Source organism: Zootoca vivipara, chromosome 9, assembly GCF_965207765.1.
Source record: "Zootoca vivipara chromosome 9, rZooViv2.hap1.1, whole genome shotgun sequence".
Classification (NCBI taxonomy): Eukaryota; Metazoa; Chordata; class Lepidosauria; order Squamata; family Lacertidae; genus Zootoca; species Zootoca vivipara.
The window spans coordinates 38,808,665-38,833,017 of NC_142592.1; the positions used below are offsets into that span (position 1 = coordinate 38,808,665).

At 41.2% G+C, this 24,353-nt stretch overlaps 1 protein-coding gene across 4 annotated transcripts in view; it reads left to right on the forward strand.

Moving 5' to 3' along the window:
- The window catches only part of ANO4 (anoctamin 4), a 125,469-nt gene that overhangs the window by 81,265 nt on the left and 19,851 nt on the right, over window positions 1–24,353 (forward strand). For all 4 annotated transcript variants that reach the window (XM_088651973.1, XM_088651974.1, XM_088651975.1 and 1 more), the window contains 11 exons: window positions 1,141–1,196; window positions 2,970–3,091; window positions 8,191–8,325; window positions 8,624–8,720; window positions 10,472–10,532; window positions 12,114–12,196; window positions 15,805–15,945; window positions 18,539–18,703; window positions 20,120–20,156; window positions 21,849–21,960; window positions 23,313–23,370. In XM_088651973.1, coding sequence (XP_088508099.1) covers window positions 1,141–1,196; window positions 2,970–3,091; window positions 8,191–8,325; window positions 8,624–8,720; window positions 10,472–10,532; window positions 12,114–12,196; window positions 15,805–15,945; window positions 18,539–18,703; window positions 20,120–20,156; window positions 21,849–21,960; window positions 23,313–23,370 — 1,067 coding nt within the window. The remainder of the gene's footprint in view (window positions 1–1,140; window positions 1,197–2,969; window positions 3,092–8,190; window positions 8,326–8,623; window positions 8,721–10,471; window positions 10,533–12,113; window positions 12,197–15,804; window positions 15,946–18,538; window positions 18,704–20,119; window positions 20,157–21,848; window positions 21,961–23,312; window positions 23,371–24,353) is intronic.

Sequence of the window (24,353 nt, forward strand, 5' to 3'; positions counted from 1 at the left end):
ACAGTGGCGCCTCGCAGGACGAATTTAATTCATTTTGCGAAAAATTGGTCTTGCGAATCGCGGTTTCTCATAGGAATGCATCGAGAGAAAAATTGCCCATAGGAACGGATTAATTAAATTTCAATGCATTCCTATGGGAAACCGTGATTCGCAAGACCAATTTTTCGCAAAACGAATTCGTCTTGCGAGTCACCATCAGATTGCAAGACGCATTCGTCTTGTGAAAAATTCATCTTGCAAGGCATTCGTTTTGCGAGGTACCACTGTACTCCTAAATGCTAATTCAATTCCCACTGCAGCATTGGGATATGTCACAAGGAGGAGGTGAAGGACTCCCTCTCCACTCCTCAGAGGCAAAGAGGCAAAGGCATGACTGGCAGGGCACCACAACAGCACTTGGATAGTTCAGCTGCTTAGAGTGTGGTGCTGATAATGCCAGGATTGCAGGATCAGTCCCCGTGTGGGACAATCGCATATTCCTGCATTGCAGGGGGTTGGATTAGATGATCCTCAGGGTCCATTCTATGATTCTAAAACAAAACAATGGATTATTCCATTTTGTGTGTGTGTGTGTGTTCCCCCCCCCCCATCTTGCTGCTGCCTCACTTTCCAATTCGTCTCCTTGCAGTACTCTGCAAAATCCCAAACAATGCCAGGGTTATCTGGAGATAGACAGTGGCAGTTGCTGTTTGTTTTGTTCAATGCAACCCATACTGCTGCAGAATGTGGGAGGTGGCTGGCAGTCCACTTTTGAAAAAACTTCAGGGGCCAGATTCAGGCTGTGTGCATGCAGTTCCCTACCCTTATCTTAAGAGATGCCATAGCTGGCACCCATATTATTCCTTGATAAGATTAATAGACAGATGCCAGAAATTCCCGGGCACTTGAATAGGATAGGATATATATGATAGAATATCAAAACTATCCTGGCAAAATTAAGAGCAATTCGCCAGGAGCTCTGAGAAATGTGGGTGTTCAAAAGTGCTTGTACCACTCTGCAACAGTTACCACACCTTTATAAACTGTTGTAAAGAATTTGCTGTTCCTTATCCAACATTCAGCTGTTACTGTATTATTTCTGTTGCATTATTGTCATTCCAATCCTGCATGCTATATATATTGAATATTTTTGTTTTTTAGGTCTGAATCGATTGCTTACTAATGGCTCCTATGAAGCTGCATTTCCTCTTCATGAGGTATTTTTTCCCCTATTATTTTTCTTAGCAAACCCAATATAGTCTCTAGATGACTTTTACTATAATTATCATCAGTAATATTAATCCTGTTTTTTGCTGGATTGGGTAAAAGTATTTTGTAGAAATACTTGCCTTTGAGACTCAAGGCATTTCCACACCATCGTTCTATTGTACAATCAGAGAACAGTTTGTATCAGGGATAGGCAAAGTTGTTCTCCCAAGATGGTGTTGGAATCCAGCTCCCATCAACCCTGACCATTGGCCAGTCACATCTGGAGAGCACCACATTTTGTGAAATGGATAGATTCAGGAGAGGCCATGTGTGACTTAAGAGGTCAAAACAGATGTCATATTCCTTCTAGAGCAGGCATCCCCAAACTTCGGCCCTCCAGATGTTTTGGACTACAATTCCCATCTTCCCTGACCACTGGTCCTGTTAGCTAGGGATCATGGGAGTTGTAGGCCAAAACATCTGGAGGGCCGCAGTTTGGGGATGCCTGTTCTAGAGGAATCCTCCTCAGAGGAGGGCCTGGTACACCCTGAAGGGGACCATAGAGAACAAGAAGTTGGCCAAATTAGAGCCACCAGGCCTTATGGCTTCCCACCTGATAGAAAGTCAGAGTTAGAAGCTGAGCCACGTCCAAGCCCAAGAGAGCACCAACTCAGCAAAGGGCAGAACCAATGGAGTGCTCATCTGAAAGCCAAGACTTCCTTGAGAGTAACATGCTACTCATGAGGAGCTGCTTCTTCATTAGTAGATCAAACTCCTCAGACGGCTGTGATGACCACCAGGTGTGCCTAGAGTGGGGCTTAGCAGGCTCATAAATAAATGCCTTAGGAAAGTTTCTGGAACAGCTTCTGGCCAGCTGTGTTGTCTTGCTGTTAACCTGGCTTCTCCTGTGTGTGTGACCTTGGCCTGTGACTGGACTATGGTTATTTCATTAACTGCCTCCCTCACCAAACTTGACCTGGCATCGCTCTCTGGACCTTCCTCAAAGTGGACTCCAACTTGTGGTATCCTTAGTCCTAGAGCAGGACAACAGTACCCAAAGTGATCATGCCTGGGTGACACTATAACAATGCAAATTTAGGAGCACTGGTATTATTATGTGTTCCTTCCTGTCTGTTCCCATAAGAAAGTAAGCAACAGCATTCAGTATTAGCTGAAGTGTTACAAAGTTTTTGAGAGTTGGTCCAGTAGTAATCAATCTGTGAGGTTACCTGCGTATTTTTCCACACCCTGCCATACTTTGTTGTTAGGGTCATGTGAATGTTAACATGTATAAAACAGCTGTTCTGTGGTCACTGATCCTGTGTAACTGATAGATCAAAGTACATGTCTTCGAATTTGCACAATCGTGTAAGAAAAGGTTACAAACATATCTAACACCAAGTTGTTTGTTCATTTTGGCTAATTTTTGTGTGCCTTTGCTAAGACATATATAATGCAACCAACCTTAATGCTAAGATCTTATCTGGAAGCCCAGAAAAATAAAAACTTTCATTAGAAAAGTAACTGCAAACATTAGGTTTGCTTCCTTTGAGTGCTCTTATCTTCCTTCAAAATTTTCTGGGAGTTTGTAGACCCCAGATTAGGAATTGGAATCTGAAGAATAGCAACATGATGTTTATTTGTGGGGAAATAATACTAAATGAAAAGTGTTTGTTTGTTTGTTTGTTTGTTTGCTTGCTTGCTTGCTTGCTTACATGGATAGTATGTTTATGGTAATGAATACTTCTTCACTAATTTCTCCTTTACTACCTTTATTTTAGGGTGGTTACAGAAGTAAAAAATCCATAAGAACTCATGGGGCAGAAAACCACAGGCATCTACTTTATGAGTGCTGGGCATCGTGGGGAGCTTGGTATAAATATCAGCCTTTGGATCTTGTACGGTAAAACCTTTTAAAAACCAGTTCTTCATTTTAAAAAAAATATTTTGGTGTGTTTGGATGAATTAAATCAGCTTGTTAAGTGGCAGAAAAGGGTTGATATTCATTGGCAGAGCACATAAATTGTGTGTAAAAGCTCCCAGGTTCAATCGCTGACACTTCCAGATAGGGCTGAGAGGGACCACTTTCTGAAACCCTGAGTAACTATTATAGTATGTGTTGAATCATAGACTTGTGCTAAGTATTACACTTTTACTATAGTCACAACAACTAGATTTCTGGCACTTTTAAAACCCTCATTGGCACCCCAGATGGCATCTTGCCCGCTTAAGGACTGCAGTATGAAGTCACAAAGTGTCCACCCAATATCCTTAGTTAAAAGTTGTGGCTTACGTTCCAACTAAAAGAGACTTAGTATGCCAGCATATAAGTGCTGAAGATAAACTATGCCAACCTCCCTTCCAGCCCTTCATCACCGATGTTGCATCCGCATTGCAGACAAATAGACCACCACCAATGTGTAAGAGTAAAGTGTGGCTGAAGATACCGTAACTGAGAATGGTGTTTGAAACTCTGCAAATGATATAGTACAGCAATAACACGTTTTCTAAAATATAGCAACTTTGCTATATTTGCTTTCTCTGTGTTTGTTTTTAAAACTGATTTCCTAATAGAAAAAAGTAAATATTTTGCAGGAAATGCTGGGTTGATAAAAAGTATATTTGTAACTATATGACGTTATTTTAGAGAATAATTTTAAATGGAAGAATAACAACAACAATAGGAGATTGCTTTTGAACTGCGTTTTTTTCTGCAAACAGATCTGGTGTCAGTACCAGGCATATTGGGGCATTTGCCAGGATCATAGTGCCCCATCAGGGCCCTCTGCTTACATGTGCCGGGACACCCTCCCCAAAAAACATATTAGTTTCCCATAAGGTCACAGAGCAGCAATATATCATTGTGGAAAAATTAAGTGGCAGCTAAACCCACCCACCCAAGATGTTCAGAACATGGTCCACGCACTACTGCCCCCTGCCAGGGCATACTAATAGAGGGGCTCCTTTCAAACCTGGTGCTTGTCCTGTCTGGAAAATACAACAATGCACAACATGATTTGATTCCCAAATCACTGATGAAATTCTCTTCCTTTTGAAATCTTTCACATTATTCCAAGTGTGCTTTTTTTAGTACCTAGCCTAGAATTCTCACAAGGGTCTTCTTGGGGCATACAAAATTTGGCAGCCTAATAACGGTGGGCACACTGACCATTTTCCAAATGCATCACTCTATTATCGTCAAAGCTAAGAGTTAACTTCAGAGTTCTGCCTTAGTAGATGACTAAGATTCTGGGTTGCTTGGGAATAATTTTTGAAAATCATTTGTAGCTGCAAATATACATTGTTCTGTGACACTAATTAGTCTCTGAGCTGCTGCATCTTTTTGTTTTCTGTTTATTTAGCTTTCTTCATGTCACAATGTTGATTCTTTTTCTCCATTAGTCTAGAAAAACAGAGATAAGTGCTTATAGTGACTAAGTTGCTTCAGAAGCAAGCAAATTGCTCTAGTAGTGGCATTTGTTTCTGGTCATCTGTGCCACTACCCAAGGTAAATATCCATCAGACTTGAGCAGCATGGTTAAATCTTCATATCTCCTGGTATCCAGAGTTCAAGGGACATGTGACAATGGCACATACTCAAGATCACTCAACACTGCACACTTGAAATCCTCCCTTTCATTTGCTTTAGTTTCAATGCAAGTTTGCCCATGGAGTAGCAGGCTTTAAGTTTTTTATGTGGAAAGAAGAAGCTGAGATTTTCATGAAATACCAAGATTCAAGATTCCCTGCTGCCCCAATAAAAGTTTGAATGCATTATGTACACAAACCACCTATTGTGAATCGGATGTATGTTTGCAGAGTTCCTGTGGCTTCTTGTGGGAGTTGTTGTATGATACCCATTACCCAGTCCATGATCTCACAGGCACTATTCAGAGATACTAAGGAATTAAAGCAGCTAATAAACCGCCCCGTATTCTCTTCACTGGTGAACGCTACCAGATCATATTCAAGTTCCATAGTTGCTGGGAAAGCTTGTCCAACTGCTGCTTTCTCTAGCAATAAATTTGAAGTCTTAATTCTGCAGTGCCATTAATCTGGCACATTCAACAGTCATTAATTTTGGTTTAATTACACCAGCTGGCCACTAAAGTTGCCAGAAAGAACCAAGGAAGCAATGTGTGTGAATGATCTGCACAGTTCTCAATCGATGTCCCCATGGGATGCTGTGATGTGTAGTTTCTCTATGTATCAAAAACTTTTGTTAAAGGTTCTGGATGATCTCTTTATGATCTCCACCTGAATTTGATTAACAGGTTACTGCAGGAAGAGCTCCAAAACAGAAAAATACCCAAAGAGTATAAAAAACTAATACAGTAGCTCTTTCAATTGGCTGCATTTCCTCACTTGAAACTGCACATGCTATTGTCTGCAGCAGAGCAGCCATTCCTAAATGTTAGAGCCTATCAGTAGCTCACCTATAGCCTCATGAATGAGTTGCCTGCCTGCTGGCAGCACTATCAACTTGGCAATTAAGACATTTCCAGAGCAGAGACATCTGTTGATGTCTGGGTAATTTTGCGCATATTGATGTCAGACCAGAGATGATGTGTCGGGTTTGTAAGAAGTCTACTGATTAGCCAAGGTAGTAGTTATGAAGTGTTAAATGTTCTCAGTTTCTGAGCTCATTTTCTTGACAGATTACTGCATCATGATAACTGAGCTCTGTCCATGGTGCTTGATCTTTGAAAGCCCTTTGGCACACACAGAATAGGAAGTGACAGATTACTATGTGAAGACATGCAAACTGTGTGCAGTTAGTGGGGTGTAGTGGGGAGCCTGAACAGCTTAACCAAACAACTGCAAAAAGTCTTGGCAGATATGTGTTGACTCTATGCAGGCATTAAGTTAAATGCACATAGGTTGGGAGTGGGGTCTGCTGCTGTGGTTCTCCCCATCCCTAGTTTATACATACTTTGCACCAGGGGTGGGGAACTTCAGGGACCCTCCAAGCCTCTGTCCTGCCCGTGGGACTCTCTCGGGCCACACTCCAGCTCCCCAGACTGGACCCCTTTACTCCTTGCTCATCTTCCTCAGATGCTTTAGCCTGGAAAGAATGTATCTTTGAACTGTGATGATGTCTCTTGCTTGCTTGATTAGAGGATGGAGAAATGCTGAGGGTGGTGTTGAGGGAGTTGGAAACCTCTGGCTTCTGCATGCCTGGAATGTAGCCTATTGTACAAATATGAGAATCGCATTTGTTTCTCTGCTTGCTTTTGCCTCTGGCTAGCACACCACTGGCATGTGACACACACACACACCGAAGGTTACCTATTACAGAATGCAGCCCTGGGGGGGAAAGGTCCCCCGCCCCTGTTCATCACAGTGTGAATTGATGCCTACGCTCAGGGCTAGTATCAGTTTCTGGGATTCTCGGGCAACATGAGAACCCACTGTCAGGGCCCACTGTTGACAAATACCCAGGACCACCATTAAATAAATAGATAACTCCAGCCCAGCACTCCAAATATCAGAGAGCTTTAGACTGAGTGTCACTATGTCAGGGCATTGTGGGAAATATAAATGGCAGGTCGATCCAGCCACCTGGGCTGGTCAGAGAACTGGCATTGTCTGCTGCCAGGTAACTGCTGATGCAGGACACACACCAGACAGCACTTTTCGCCAGAGCCTCTTCAAGCATACAGTACATCCTGAATAGGCTTATGTGGGCAACATAGTCATGCAACCCCTTAGTGTTTTGTGTGTTAGGCATCAATCTGATGGAACGGGTAGGAATGACGCAGAGTAGCCAAAGCAGGTCTCATGGGAAGTGAAAATGATCCCATGAAGTTCACTCATTCTCTATTGATTGTTCTTCTGGCTTTGGATGGCTAAAGTGCATTTCAGTATCTCTCAGTAATAATACCCAACAGTCATATCTGACAGGGCTGGGAGAGTAAAGAGATGGAACTATTGATCTGATCATCCTCAGTACAGTCCAAGCTCTCGTCTGAATTACTGTTCTGCCAGTGGTGGTGTCAGTTTTTTAAATGGTAGCATGATGTGAATGATACTGTTTAGCTGTGTCAGTGTTCACATACAGTAGGCCAATGAAACCATTGCTGGCTGTGCTCTTTTAAAACTACAGGTGATGCCCTGTGGATCCCATTCATACACGGAGAGCAATTTGGTACACCCGCTCCTCGTCCTTTTGTAATGCGTAAATTAACGCTGGCATCATTTGGGGTCTTGGAAGCCACAATGTGTGCACTGCTTCTTGCAGCTGCAGGACTGGGCAGGGATTTCAAGAACTGAAGGAAACGGTAGCTTTCTCTGACATAGTTTTTTAGTCAACAAGAAAGCGAAAAAAATAAAAAGCACCTATCCTAAGGAGTGGAGAACAGCAGTATAAAGAAATCTTAGTTGAGTGTTCTGCTTCTACTTTGCTTTATAGTTTTAAATTATAGACTTGGATTCAAGTAGGCCATGAAAAATCCCATAGAATTTAAGTTTTCCTTTGCACTGGAGCAAACCCAGATTGCTATTCAGTATGTCAGCCAAACAATTAGGCCAGAAGTTTCTCTCATGCAGCAAAGATAGATCTGCAGCTGTTGCCAGTGTTGTTTTTACACTGCCAACCTGCTGTCCTTGTCACAAAAGACCACATTACCGTTACAAGTTTATCAGTTCAGTCGGAAGACCCAAGGGACCTTCTGATTGACAGAGGAATAAAAAAACAAATTGACTGCATTTGGAAAGTAAAGCCAAGGAATATCATTGGAACAGGCCAACCTGCCCCACAAAAAGACATTGCACAGTGCAAAATACAAGGTGTGGAATTAATGCAAGTAGATAGGTTGGTTGGGCTGTAACTTAGAGAGCTGATGATCCATCCATTCAAAGCCCAACAATTGCCCCTTGTTTTTAATATAATTAAATGTCATTCTTCTGAGTCTCTGAATAATAAGTACTTTTATGTTAAGAACCAGTGTTCAATCCTATTAAAGATGTCTTCATAACTTTGTTGCCTTGTGTTTTTGACAGACGGTACTTTGGTGAGAAAATTGGCTTGTACTTTGCCTGGTTAGGCTGGTATACAGGAATGCTCTTCCCAGCTGCCTTCATTGGACTCTTTGTCTTTTTGTATGGAGTAGCCACATTGAACCACTGCCAAGTCAGGTGAAGTGAAAACAAAACATGGCTACTAATGTATTTGATATAAGCAAGCATTGCATGGAGGTCTTTAGTGATTAAATATTATACATATAGCTGAAATAAATGTACTCAATAAATAAACTGCTCTTAAAAAGCTCTTAAACAACAACTACTACTAGCTTTTTCTGAAGTAAAAAATGGCTTACTTTAGGTTTGTTCTGTTTTTCTCCTGCTCACTACTCCACTGCCCAAATTATGAAAGCACTCTGAAGCATGTTAGTTATAAACTGAGCTATTAATCATGATCTCTTCTCTTTTCCAGTAAAGAAGTCTGCCAAGCTACAGAGATTATTATGTGCCCTATATGTGATAAATACTGCCCCTTCATGAGGTTGTCCGACAGCTGTGTTTATGCCAAGGTAAAAAGATTTTTAAAAAATTAATTAAAAATGCTTTTGACTTTTGTTCCAGCAACAGTGTTTTATTTAGTACCATGAAAAACATTCTTTGTCTTTTTAAAACTTTAAATTTAACTTTGGTGCAAATGAGTGCAACTCTTTCAAGGGTGATGCCTCTTCTTAGGGAATTAAAGTATTACTATTGTTACATTAAAAATATTATTTAATTTACATTCCACCTTTTCTCCAAAGATCTCAAGGTGGCACACATGCATCTCCCCTCCCTCATTTATTCCCCACGACAACCCTGTGAAGTAGGTTAGGCTTAGAGGCAGTAGGTGGCCCAAGGTCAGTGAGCTTCCGGACTGAGTGGGGATTTGAACTCTGATCTCGCAGCTGCTAGTCCAACACTCTAATCACTACAACATACTGGCTGTTGTGCACCTCATCCTCTGACACTGAGGAACTTTGAAGTGACAGTCCATACCTCAGGTCTGGTTTCCTAGTTTAGAAACAGGGTCCTTAACCTTTTTTGGGTCACAGACCCCTTTGAAAATCTGATGAAAGCTATGGACCCCTTGAAGTTATTTTTCCCCCTGTGTTTTTCTGTTCATGGACCCCTTGAAGCTCATCCATAGACCCCCTAAGGGGTCTGTGAGCCACAGGTTAAAAAACCCTGCTTTGGAATGAAGGTCACTACAAACTCTGTCTTTATATGGTTTTATCTACACATATATACAGTGTGGGCATAAGAAGGAAGGGCTCACAACATTAACCCTCCAATAGATAGTGGTTCTCCTTAGGTTTTCAAGGAAGTTTCCCAGTGCCAATAACACTGGATAACACATAGAGCAGAATAAAGCCTCTCTGTGCTCCCAGATCTTGCTACAAGGTTAGACTGGCTATTATTCTTTCACACTCACCCCCAGCCAGGAGAGGGTGGGGGGGAGGTAAGCTCAAAATCCCCCATGGCACTCTCCTTCAGAATTATGTTTCTCCTTCCTGCCTGATGTCCCACCCCGTGACAGCCCCAGTTTCCTCTGGGTCATCCAACGCCACCTTCAGCGGTCTGTGACTGTCTCAGCTCAACTGGGATAGGCCCCAATCCATCCAGATGGCTTGAATTTGGCTTGGATCTGGTGCACAGACTTACCCTTTACGTTCAATTCTGCAATTCTGTACTTTACCTCTGTGAGCTTTATACGTTCTAAAATAAATCACGGAAGCATGCCTCTTCTCTGCAGTCATGCAACTCTTCGTACGATAGCTGGAAATGTAGCCAACCTGCATGAGGGTCTAATGAGGTCTTTTTTTGTGCAGCTGACACTTGTGTCTTGAGCTTTTAATTCACATATACCGGTATCTTCTCAGTGTAATTAATTGCTTGCCTGTGTGTCAGGATCTTATGTTTTCCCCCTCAGGAGAACAGTTCAAGCAGACTTCCCTTTGATAGCTTAATGACTGCATGATTTCAGAAAGGCTCGGACAAAGAGGAATATATTACTGTAGGCTACCAACAGGCCGACCTGCAGAAATAGTGGTCCGGTTGCAAAGCATACCCAAGGGTTGGCTTGCTACTGATAGCCAAATCATAAGCATATTGGAAACTTCTCCTAAATAAATGTTCGTCATCCTAATATTATGCCTAACCCTTTGCAGTTTAAGCAAATTTCCTGAGTAAGATATATCCCTTATTTTTTACACAATAGAAAACGATAGTTTTGAGTAGAATATTCAAAATGAATGGCTGAACCTGATTTGTCTTTTCACAGGTAACACATCTTTTTGACAATGGGGCTACTGTGTTTTTTGCTGTTTTCATGGCAGTGTGGGGTAAGTTCTGCTCTAAAGGTAGGTTATGTCAGTACTTTTTTGTTTTTTAAAATCTTATTCTATTCTAAATATTCGATGATTTTAATGGTGCTCTGGGCTCATTTCCCTACCCCACCCCACACACATTTGTAGGTCACTCTTTTTAATTTAGAAAGTTTCCAGACAGCACATTTGTTCATCATGTTCATGCAATAGGTGAGACTACTGATATCTTGAACTCAATATTAAATTAAATTAACAACAACATGTTCTAGAAAAGTTTTTAAAAAAGTTCATGTTTTCCGAAAGAATAAAGCTCTTTCTGTCTGATACCCTGCTGAGATGAAAGGCTCTTCAGAATTTAAGGCCTTTGTGGCCAAACACAGTCAAATCCTTGCTCAAGTGATAACATCCAGGCGCAACATTTATTTCAGGAACAATATTAGATCTGCAGAATTTAGACAGTGTGCTTTGCAGGGGAGGGGGCCAAAGCTCAATGGTGGAACACATGCTTTGCATGGGAAAGGTCCCAAGTTCACTTCCTGATATCTCCAGCTATGACTGAAAAGCAGACTTGTCTGAAACCCTCAAGAGCCATGGCCAGTCAGCAGAGACAACCCTGAGCTAGACAGATGTAGAGTCTGACTCAGTATAAGACAGCTCTCTATGTTCCAATGACATTCGTGAATAACTCCCAAAAAGAATTAGAGCTGGAACTTTAGTGAGCTCTGAAGAGAACTCTTGATTGAGCTAAAGTTTAGAGAAGGCTGAGGGACTTTAATAATTAGTCACTTCCTCAACTGCAGGACTAGGGAGCCTGTGGCCTTTCCGGGACTACAACCCCCATTGGCCCCAATCAGCATAAGTGATGGTCAGAGTTTGTGGGAGTTGCAGTTCAGTAATGCCTAGATAACCGCATGTTACCTAGCCCTGCTCCATCTGGTTCTCTGCAAGATCGTTGTCGGAAGCTGGGTGATGGCTTGCATCTGTGTTTTCTCCCCCATCCTGGGTAGATTAGACTCTCCTCCCCCCAAATAGTTCCCTGACTGCCAAATGAGCACTCCTCTAGCAAGTTTGGGCTTCTCATCTGTTCCTGAGGATTGGGAGTTGTGGGAGAGAATTGGGGGTCAAGGCAGGGATCAGGATGGGCAAGGCATCTCTTTGGGCTGTTTTTGTACTGGTGTGGGTTTCTCCATGTCTTCAGTGTGAGTGGGTTGCTGTGTGTGGGGGCCCCAAAACATCTCTGGCTCAGCTGGAATCCTGATATTCCAGATACAGAATTCAGGTAATAGATTTTTAATATGTTTGATTGAAAATATCTTAATGTACTAGTGTAATTAGTGTACAAACTGGAAAGGGGTAGTACGCAGCCATCACAGAATTTCTCATTTGGTCGCCTGTTGCAGTTAAAAAATTGCGTATTTTTACTTATTTTTAACACTGAGAAATAAATTGACTGCTTAAGCATTATTCACATAAGGCAAGTGGTTTTACAAAAGTAGTACATTTAGCTCCTGAAAAGAAAATGTGTCTGTTTGCATGAGAAGATAAATAAATTAATGTGGTATTTTATTAATATTTCTTTCCTTTTCTCTACTATAGCAACCGTTTTCCTGGAGTTTTGGAAAAGAAGACGAGCGGTAATTGCCTACGACTGGGACTTGATAGACTGGGAAGAAGAGGAGGTTTGTATGTCTTTGCTGCTGCTGCTGCTGCTACTACTTTACCAGCGAGAGTAGGAAGAATAGTTAGGTTGGCTTCAAAATTCAGATTCAGCTTCAGAGAAAAATGAGAGTTATCCCAGCATGGAGTTTGATTCCCTTCCTTCCTTTCCGGAGCCTTTCTAGGCCATGGCATTTTACATTAGCTGAGTCACTGACACAGCAGGTGGATGAAATCAGCCAAGCAACAATTCTTAAAATAAAATTGATTGGCAGCTGTACAGGCAAAGCAAGGCAACTTTGTGAAGTCTTAGACCTATTTCTCCCAGAGGTGGCAAGCCTGTATGCTGGATATAAGGATATCAGCTTGCCAAACCATGGTTTAGCAAGCCAGGAGAGGACATCAGGATTCTGCAGTTGTCCTTCCCTCACCTCATTTGCATACTGCCTTTGGCCCTTCCACCCTGTTGTATTTAAACCAGAATTCCCTGTAATATCCAAAATTGTGAACTCTGCTTCAGTACCAGTTTACCAATCAATACTGGTTAGTAAACTTGCATTAAACCAGAGTTCCCTGCTTCAGGTGTAACCTGTCTACAGTAGTTTAAACAGACCAGGACTGAAGCAGTTTATATGCAAAGGGGAGAGGGAGAAATGTGAGCCTGGTACTCATTTGCAGCTTGCTATATCACTCTAAGGCTGTTCCAGTACAGTGGTGCCTCGCTAGACGAATTTAATTTGTTCCACGGGTCTTTTCTTATAACGAAAAAACTAGTCTAGCGAGTCCCATAGGAATGCATTGAATTTTTTTCGAATTGTTTTTTGCCCATAGGAACGCATTAATTGAATTTCAATGCATTCCTATGGGAAACCGCGATTCGCTAGATGAAAACGCATTCATCTAGCGAGGCAACCTCCGTTTGAAAAATCCTTTCGTTAAGCGGAAATTTCGTTAAGCAGGGCATTCGTTAAGTGAGGCACCACTGTATTGAAATAACAGTGGGGGCGTTGCATGGCAGAGTGCTTCTCCATGCAGAGAATTTTTACATGAAAAACTGGCATGTCTAGTAGATAGGGCAGGGGCGTACCCAGGATCAAATCTGGGGGGGGGGAAGCCATGGTCGTTCAGGGGCGGGGCCAAGGCACGGGAGGGGAGGGGCCACGAAGTGGGAACGTGGGCGGGGCTACAGAACCCCCACACACACCTTGAACTCTGGACAACGAGGAAAACAGCAGCAGCAGCAGCGCCGACAGAAACTGAAAAGCAAAGCGAAGGAGTGCACCCAGGAAACGACTTGACGGGAAGGGAGCGGCGACGGCAGTGCTTTTCTGGCCAAGGGGCGTGCGCCGTTCGTGAGCTCCGCGAGCTACCAGGCTCCGCTCCCCTCGCCTCCGGCTTCTGGGGGGCAGCTGCCCCCCTGCCCCGCGGTGGGTACGCCCATGAGATAGGGGCTATTTTCTTGCCACCTATGAAATGGTAGCTTACAGGAAACTTGTTGTGAGCCTACAATATGTCAGTAGGCTGATTTGTGGAGGACACAAAGACCTAATCTGGGTCAGGGATACTTTACTCAGTAAATACAACACTCCTTGCCAGAAACAGAACAGCTGTTTCATTTTCTGCTGAGGTTTATAATGGAATTAAGTTTATTGAAGCTTCTGTTAATTGCTAGCATCTGCTATCAATCCTCTCATCTTACTCGGCAGAACATATTACATAATTTGCTGGTGTGATCTTGTGAATCTTCTTCTTCACACATCTTTTAATAGCTTTGTTCATAGGAATAAATAAGTTAATTTACCACAGAGCTTAATTTTGAGCTGTGAATTGTGACATTCCTGTTTTCCTCATTGGCAGCATCCTAATCCAGAATTTATTCAGGATCACATAGACCAAAATTAGTCTGTTCAGTATATTGCTTGTATCTTTCTGTTGTTGTTTAGTTGTTTAGTTGTGTCCGACTCTTTGTGACCCCATGGACCAGAGCACGCCAGGCACTCCTGTCTTGCACTGTCTCCCACAGTTTGGTCAGTTTCACATTTGTAGCTTCGAGAACACTGTCCAACCATCTCGTCCTCTGCCGTCCCCTTCTCCTTGTGCCCTCAATCTTTCCCAACATCAGGGTCTTTTCCAGGAAGTCTTCTCTTCTCATGAGGTGGCCAAAGTATTGGAGCCTCAGCTTCAGGATCTGTCCTTCCAGTGAGCACTCAGGGCTGATTTCCTTCAGAATGGATAGGTTTGATCTTCTTGCAGTCCACGGGACTCTCAAAAGTCTCCTCCAGCACCATAATTCAAAAGCATCAATTCTTCGGCAATCAGCCTTCTTCGTGGCCCAGCTCTCACTTCCATACATCACTACTGGGAAAATCATAGCTTTAACTATACGGACCTTTGTCGGCAAGGTGATGTCTCTGCTTTTTAAGATGTGTCTAGGTTTGTCATTGCTTTTCTGCCAAGAAGCAGGCGTCTTTTAATCTCGTGACTGCTGTCACCATCTGCAGTGATCATGGAACCCAAGAAAGTAAAATCTCTCACTGCCTCCATTTCTACCCCTTCTATTTGCCAAGAGGTGATGGGACCAGTGGCCATGATCTTAGTTTTTTTTATGTTGAGCTTCAGACCATATTTTGCGCTCTCCTCTTTCACCCTCATTAAAAGGTTCTTTAATTCCTCCTCACTTTCTGCCATCAAAGTTGTGTCATCAGTATATCTGAGGTTGTTGATATTTCTTCCGGCAATCTTAATTCTGGCTTGGGATTCATCCAGTCCAGCCTTTCACATGATGAATTCTGCATATAAGTTAAATAAGCAGGGAGACAGTATACAGCCTTTTCGTACTCCTTTCCCAATTTTGAACCAATCAGTTATTCCATGTCCAGTTCTAACTGTAGTCCAGTTCTAACTATAGCTTCTTGTCCCACATAGAGATTTCTCAGGAGACAGATGAGGTGATCAGGCATTCCTGTTTCTTTAGGAACTTGCCATAGTTTACTGTGGTCAACACAGTCAAATGCTTTTGCATTGTCAATGAAGCAGAAGTAGATGTTTTTCTGGAAGTCTCTAGCTTTCTCCATAATCCAGCGCATGTTTGCAATTTGGTCTCTGGTTCCTCTGCCCCTTCGAAATCCAGCTTGCACTTCTGGGAGTTCTCGGTCCACATACTGCTTAAGCCTGCCTTGTAGAATTTTAAGCATAACCTTGCTAGTGTGTGAAATGACCACAATTGTGCAATAGTTGGAGAATTCTTTGGCACTGCCCTTCTTTGGGATTGGGATGTAGACTGATCTCCAATCTTCTGGCCACTGCTGAGTTTTCCAAACTTGCTGGCATATTGAGTTCTAGCTTGTGTAATTCCACCTGGAGGCAGAACATGGGAAGAGACAGAAACAAAAGTGATCCTACAGTTCTGACTCCCTTGCTAAGTAATATTTTTTTATCCTCAGGAATTCCAGTGCTATAGAAAACCCTTAGTTTCTGGCAGCAGCAGAAAGCATTTTCTCAGCAGATATATCTCAACTGCTTTTCATGTTAAAATAAATCATATAATACTGACAAAATTCTGATAACCTGAGGCTTCCTGTACAGGACTTTATCTAATTCTATTTTTAAAAATTTTTCATATGTTCTTTAGGAAGAAATACGGCCCCAGTTTGAAGCCAAGTACTCCAAGAAAGAACGAATGAATCCCATATCTGGAAAACCGGAGCCTTATCAAGCATTTGCAGATAAATGCAGCAGAATTATTGTTTCTGCATCTGGAATATTTTTTATGGTTTGAAAACTATAATTCCTTTTGAATTGTCTGAAAACTAGACTTTCTCATCTCTGTTAGCAAAATGGGGGGGGGGAGTTCATAGATTAGTTTCATAATATTATTAAGCTGTTCCTTCTGTTTAAAATGGTTTGTGTCATGATCTGACACTTATAAGCACCCGTTGTATAAAGGTATTTTAGCATTTCCTGAAACTTTTACCTGCCAGAAGGTTCAGCTGGCTGGAAAACTTAGGTTTTACTAACATATTCAGAAAACGCAACTGGTACTGTACTCATGAGGCTTTGCCACTTTAGTATAAAGACAGGAGATTTCACATTCAAATTACTCCACCACATATTCCTGCCTACCTTACGTGCAGGACACATTATGTGCTGGATTACCGGTACCAAATAGGCAGAAGAGGCACTGGCCTATGGACCCCGTGCCTTTTAGGGGCCCCGCAACAACAGATCAAAATAATATTGATTTGATCTTGAAAGAAAATGTGCCTAATTTATTGAAGAGGCAGCCCACTTGCATTCCCAGATTTTAAGATAGTCGCCTGGGCAATTCTCATGATGCAGACAAGCACATTTCCATCCCTGCCCTTGAATATATTCATGCATAGGAAAACCATCATGTCTGGAGGGGCTGTATTAAGGATTTGTGTGTAACATAAATTTAATTTTTCTTTTTTCAGGACTGTGAGTAAGCCAACCTTAGTTTTAGTTGTGTTACTGAAGAGGATTGGCTTGAGGATTATTGATAAACAATTCACTATTTCAATTTTAATACTTGATCACAATTTTCTGAAGTGTGTGTGTTTTTTACTTATTCTTAAATAGCTAGACTACATTTTGCAAAGGCATTTCAGCATTAAAAGAGCACAAAACAGTGTTTTCTTGCAAGGACGTAGATGGATGTTTTAAGCTGCCATGTAATAGCAATTGTAACCACAGTCATTAATGGGTTTTCTAAAGTTTACAAGCTGAAGTGCTTCTCTAAGGGGTAAAGGCCAGAGGGCTTGCTTGCTTTGTTCTGTCTACTACCGGTAGGAAATGAAGCTCAGCAAACAACTCTGTCCTTGCTTTTGTTGCTTCATCTCCCATATTGACAGTAATAATGCTTTCCATTTAAGTAAGTACTTCATCATCTGAAAGTCCCAAAGCACTTTGCAAACATTATACACTTGAGCCTACTCAATGGACTAGAGACCATTTCTATATCAGTGGTATTCACTTAGTTCTTCGAAGATCTCATTTGAGACCTGAGTTCTTTTTGTATCGTTGAGCATTAGTGTTAATTGACTCCTCTGAGAAGAAGCGGACATAATTGGTGTCATCATAAGAGGTTTGGGTGTGCTCAGCATAAGGCCTCGCTTCAGCAGAACAGCTAAGCATGTGTCTGAATTGGCCTTAATCAGAAAAGCAATTAAGCAACTGTTAGTTTAATTGCTTTGCTGAAACAAAGCCTAGTTGAACCCTTCAGATAAAAAGTGTGAAACTGTCAACATTCTGAAAGGACTTCGCAAAGCTTTAGTAACTTTGCTGGTGAGAGGAGGAGAAAAATGAAGTTCCCATCTAGATAAATGCAATATGTTGCTGCAATCCTTTATAGATGTGTACTCAGAAAACAGCCCCATTGAGTTCAGTGGGGGCTTTCTTCCAGGTAAGTTTGTATAGGATTGCAGCTTGAATGTTGCAATTCTGGTTATGGCAAATTTTGCATTGTTTCAAGTTCCTTCCAAGGCATAGGCTTTACCCTGTATTTTGAAAACGGAGTGGAAAAGTGGACACATGTTATTTATTTAGTTCAAAAAATATATGCACTTTTTCATTATAAAATAAATAAGAAGTGCCTTACAGACACTTCTTTTTAAAAACAACAGCAAACAAACATATAGTTCATTAAAGGGGGGGGGGGACAGCCAGCTGTAATACATTTGAAACAATGGCTAACTGAGCAGTCAGCAAAGCTTTAAAAAAATGCTGGGCAAATTGGAAAGTTTATCCTTGACATATTGAAGAAGATAGCAGCTAAACCTCCTTGGGGAGGGTCTTCCATGTCAAGGACACCACAGTCTAGAAAGCCCTCTAAGTGTGATTAAGATAATGGCGGTGCTGATGGTTAATTGTAATAATTTGGGGGTGTTGTACGAAGAAGAAATTATATGGCTAGATTTAATTGGCTTTTTGCAGACTTGGTATTTTGGACACAGGACAAGAAGATGGTATTCTGTTAAGACAGGCATCCCCAAACTGCGGCCCTCCAGATGTTTAGGCCTACAACTCCCATGATCCCTAGGTAACAGGACCAGTGGTCAAGGATGATGGGAATTGTAGTCCAAAACATCTGGAGGGCCGAAGTTTGGGGGTGCCTGTGTTAAGATGTGGAAGCAATCCAACATACAAGAAGAACAAGTAGCTTGCAGAATTGTCCCATAGCCCACACACATCATACACCACCATTGTCTTAATCTTCTTGAGAAAATCAGAATACATCACTGGGATGTTTGGATTTAGTCTTCACTTCTTGACAATTGCGGGATAAAAATTATTATTAGTGGATTGATTTTCAGTCTGTTCTATCTGTTCTTCCCTTGCCCCTTTAGATCTGTGTGGTGATAGCTGCTGTTTTTGGCATTGTTATTTACCGTGTCGTGACTGTCAGCACTTTTGCTGCCTTTAAATGGGCTTTAATCAGGAATAACTCTCAGGTTGCAACTACCGGGACTGCTGTATGCATCAACTTCTGCATCATCATGCTACTGAATGTTGTAAGTAGAGAGAATAATATTTGAGGACATTTCAAACAGTTTTGTACATTTTTTTAAAAAAAGAATAAGAATGCATTTCAACTTTTTTAAATTCAGCTCTAGCCTACACAGAAAACATGTTAGTTGAAAGGACTTTCAGTAAAATTCTAAATAAATAATGTAGCAACTACGAGTTTAGGAGCAATGAAGAGATTAGGGGTCAGCAAACTTTTTCCGCAGGGGGCCCTCAGACTTTGTGGGGGGCAGGACTATATTTTGGAAAAAAATATGAACGCATTCCTATGCCCCACAAATAACCCAGAGATGCATTTTAAATAAAACGACAAATTCTACTCATGTAAAAACACCAGGCAGGTCCCAGAAATAACCCAGAGATTCATTTTAAATAAAAGGACACATTCTACTTATGTAAAAACACACTGATTTCCGGACCGTCCGCGGGCCGGATTGAGAAGGCGATTGGGCCGCATTCGGCCCCCGGGCCTTAGTTTGGAGACCCTGTGCTAGAGAATACAGTTCGCATTAATTTATTCTTATATGCATTTGTCTTGACAAGATTAGATGTCTTGATTAAAGGACATTCAAGCAAATATCTCCTAAGACAACTGCAGAGCTTCCATTGAAATTGTCACTGCCTTTATCTCAGAGAAACAATTGCTTATTAGGCCGCAGCCCTCCACACGCTTCCTGGAGAGTAAGCCCAATTGGACACAGCATTGAATTGTGGTGCACATACTGTATCAGTATTGCTTTCCATACATTTGAAAATACGGTAAGAGAACCCCAAATATTGTGGTGGTGGCATGACAAAATTCAGTGGTGGAGAAAGAGGTTCAGGGATTTTAAAAGCTCAACTAGCATTTGAAAGATCTAGGAGGAATACCCAATACAGAACATAAGCCTCAATCTAGCCAGGGACCTTAGTGGTATGGAAGGAAGTCTGCTTTCATGAACCTTTCCAAGGCTAAATGGCCCATGGCGCAAGGAACTCTTTTGAAAACCTGAAACCTTATCAAAAGCTGACATCCTCAGCAAATAATTCTTTCCCACCCAACAACTGGTTGATACAGTTTTAGCTTTGAAATTATTTGTTTATTATTTAATTAATTTATCCCCTGCTTTCTAAGGCAAAACGCTCTTCCAAGGCAGCTCTGTGTGTGTTCTCCTGGTTCAGAGACATAGACACAGTGTAAGTGCCAAGAGACATTTGTCCGGCAGGATTTTTGAAATAGTTCTAGCCTGAACCCAAGTTCATTTTTAAATAAAAAAGTACTTCTCACATAATAGTCATTGTACCAATGAGGAAGGATTGAGGAGGGAGGGTTGTAGGGCAAATGATACGATGTTCTTTTCAAAAATGCAATTTATGTTATTACATTACAATATATTTAGATGTTGTTTCTTGTTTTGTTGCAGTTGTATGAAAAGGTTGCTCTTTTTCTTACAAATTTAGGTAAGTAATAATAAAAATGAAGCAACATATTGGATAACATTTAAATCCATTCTTCACGAATGAAGGTTTATATCGGACTGTGCAAGTTCACCTCAGTGTGCACTCTCTACCTCCAATAGATACTATGCATATTTTCCCGTAATATTCATTTTATATTTTTTCAATTACGCAACTAAAAATTTAAGCCCAGGTTACAACTCTGTGCCTCAAAAGGGTATGTACCAGCTTTTGTGTGTGCAGTTAGTACACAAATGCATCCCTTGGCCTGTACTAATTAGCTCTTCATTGCCCTTTTTTTGTATGAAAGATAGCATCTCCTTAAATAAGTGCTGTTTAAGAGGAGGGATCGTAGTTTAATGTTAGAGCACGTGCTTTGCATGTAGAAGGTTCCAGCCTTGTTAGCCCTACCATTAGACACATTTAGGCAACTGCCCCAGTTGACAGATGTTGAGTTGTTGGAGTATAGAGATGTGCCAGTCCAGTAGACCTCTGCTCATGGTAGGGATGAGATGTTGGCTTTTACCTTATAGTTAGCTCCTGGGAAGCCAAAAGTCTCGAACCAGCCCTCGGTTCCAGATTCAGTTCCTGGCATATCTCTTAGGATCTCATGAATTTATTTTGTATTTCACACACTAATCCTGTTCATAGAGCCAGTATGTATACTGAATACCAGGGGAGTGGAAGGGGAAAACAATATTGCACAGCACACTCCTTCACCTACTTATGCAGAGTTGACTGTCAGAATAGATCCCAGAACAGATACAAAGAGTTTAAGAGCCACGATCCTGGGACAGAAAGGCACTCAAGTCTTTTGCTGTAGCAAAATGACTCCACTGTGGATTGGAATATTTCCCCCACACACACACACCAGTATTCTCTAAGGCAAATATGATGTTTCATTATTTCTCAAGCTTGATTCCCCCCCCTTTCACCCCAGGGTCTCTGTGGCATGCATATTCTATGCCTGAGTGGGTGTTTGAATTGCTGGTCTCCAAGTCACACTAACGAATATTAATTAAGAAGCAAAGTCCTCTCCAAACCGACTGCCGGTTTGAAATTTATAATCCAGTGTCTTAGAGCACATTCTGTCAATTTAATTACAGTATACGGCAGAAGTGAACCCAGTGTACAAGACTTCTATAAACATGGAAATGCCAGGTAGTCTTTCTGTTTGGCAATTTGAAACAGAACAAAATGTGTATCCTCTGGCAAATTTACGATTCACAAAACCAGGTAGAGGATCCCAGAGTAGAATTTTTAAGCATCCCTTGCTTTTGCTTGCATACTGATAAAATTTGCGTTGTCTGGTTCTTAAATGTGGAATCCAGTGCCTCACTCTTTGAAACCCATTAAAGTCAGTGGGGCTTATGTCTGAGTAACCATTTATCAGAGCGAAAGACGAGTTCTGCTGAATCAGAAAGACCAAAGGCCCGTTTTGTGCAGTTCTATTCTGTTTCTCAAGTAGTCAACCAGTAGCATCTTTAAGAACCCCGCAAGCAGGACAATAGCCCTCTCTTGCTACTGCTCTCAGGCAACTGGAGCCAGACATTCTGCATCTGAACGAGGATTGGGCTGCAAGATCAGCAGTCATGTTTGCAAATACAGCGCAAGCTCTGGAGAGTTTTTAATAAAACTTATCAGACAATTAAATCTGACTACATGTCTTAAAAATCTGCTCTCCCTTTTTTACAGAGCAACCTCGGACTGAATCTGAGTGGGAGAACAGCTTCACTTTGAAAATGTTCCTTTTTCAGTTTGTCAATCTGAACAGCTCTACTTTTTATATAGCATTCTTTCTTGGAAGGTAAGGTTAAAAATGTGCATTGTGCCTGCCTGGGAAGCTGTAGAAAACTATCAAGGGAGGTGGAGTGGAAAGATGGAATTGCTGTTAATTTTAAGTGCTAAAGCAGAGGTCATCAACATGGTACATTCCAGATATTGTTGGACGTAAAGCTCACATAATTTCATACCATTAGCTAAGTTGGCTGGGACTATTGGCAATGAGGGTCCCACAACATCTGCAGGGCACCACATTGGTGACTCCTGTGTTAAATATACCATAAATAATATCTATGCTGGAGTATAATATTTTACAGAAATCCTTTCAAATTCTGCTGCTGTCTAGATTATTTTTTAAAAGTGGTTAACATTTAAAGGGTTATCTTCATACTCAGAGTAAACAAATTGAACCTAATTTTATGCTGCCTATCATACCAATTTATGATCACAGGATGGATTACAAAATAAAACATAACAACGAAAACACCACAATCAATAAAATATAACAAAATAGAAACAACCCCTTGCCCCAATCAGTAAAGCACAAAATGAGTTGCAGACTGGCATGATTGAGTTAAGAAGTGGAGGGGGAGAGGATAAGAAAGAGTATTCTCGTAGTTTACATACAGATTGCCTAACGTACTTTTCTGTATCCCCTGTGCTGTTGGGTACAAGATGTTAAGTGCAGGATTTTGCCTTTAGACTTTCCATTTTTACTCTTTACTGTCTATTACATCCGTGGTACCTGTTAATGGAACCTGATAATGAATGTTAATGTGAAATGTTGGGTATGTCTACAAACACCTGAAAACTAAGATTTACTTAAGAGAAGTTGGATAGAAAATTGGCACCTGTTGCAAAGCATTTGTTTTTAATAGAGCAGGGTAGAAGTTGCATTTTAAATTTATTTTTCATTCAAGATGTGAAACTTATTATTATATAAAAGCTCAGGGCAAGCAAGAATATCAGCATTCCAGTACAACTACAATCTATCAGGAAAGTTTTCTAGGCAACCTAATTTGATCTTTGTAGAATAGCTCATATCCACACTTACCACTTGTACAGGAGTTGTTCATGATGAACTGCACATCCTGGTTTTCCAGCTAGGTACAAAGCATTTTAACACTGAAGTTCCAGAAAGGAACTGTGGGTAAACATTTGCTCAGAGTAATAACCTCTCTATGCCGACTATCAATAATGACTTTATCATATATTCAGACATAATTTAATTTAAATGCATATTTAGAAATGCAATTTAAATGCATATTTAATGTCATTTCCCTTAGAAGAATATAGCTGGAATGATTGTGTTTGGTCTTTTCCTGTTGTGATCAGAAATCTAACACAAAAGGGATGATGGTTTCTCTTATGTTGAAGATTTACAGGTCACCCTGGTGCCTACTTGAGGCTGATAAACAGATGGAGACTAGAAGAGGTAAGTGGCATATTGAGGAAAATTTACAGTGCTGCAACTGGTACAAACTAGGGTCAAATACTGTCCTATGGAAGCTAAATGATTCACTCTGGAAAATAGGAATGTCTAAAATATATGTGATTGAATATAATATATTACATAGTTTTATAATTAAAAATGGCAATGAAATGTTAAATAAAATAAAAATAGATAAAAACTAGTGTATCGTTGAGCGAGGAATTTAAGAGCTAATAGACAAATCACTTGTTGCTTCTTTTCAACTGAACCTCATGAATATTTTGAGGGTTTTAAAAATCCCTCTCTGAACAACAACAGCAATCTAAAGGATGACATCATGGCTTTTGCTAGAAGTGGGACCCTACTACATTTTGTTTTCCTTCCTTTCTAGAACCAGTTAAGATGTTCAGTTGCTGGGGTGCCCCTGTCCTCTCACATGACACTACCATATCACTTGTCACAAGGGGAGACACTCCTTTGAAAAGTGCCAACACTTTTAAAAAGTCATGTCCCTCATAAAAACTTAACACCTCAAAAAGAAGTGGCAGCGAGTGCTTAGATTGTTGAGGTGCCATAAACAGGTTTTTTGTTTGTTTGGTTTTTTATTTATTTTATTTTTTGCTTGGTCCATGGGGTCACGAAGAGTCGGACACGACTAAACGACTAAACAACAACAAGTTATCCACTTTTCCAAGGAAAGGGTTAATCTGGATTCAGTCCTGGTGGGTGTTTTTATTCTGATGATGTTGCGTGGGCACTGGGAAACATGCGTGCACTAATCCCACCAAAGAAATACCTATCTGAAAGCACCCAACCTGCATGTTATGAACCTCACATAGAGATTCAGGGCTCCAGGTTGTGGGGGCCCTTGGTAGTGGGCCTCTTGTGTAGCGCACCCCCATGTTTATTTCATGGGGGCCGTGGATAACATGCTGCGGAAGCAGGAGGACACTGGCTTATCAGAGCAGCAGAAGAGGGGGCTTAGG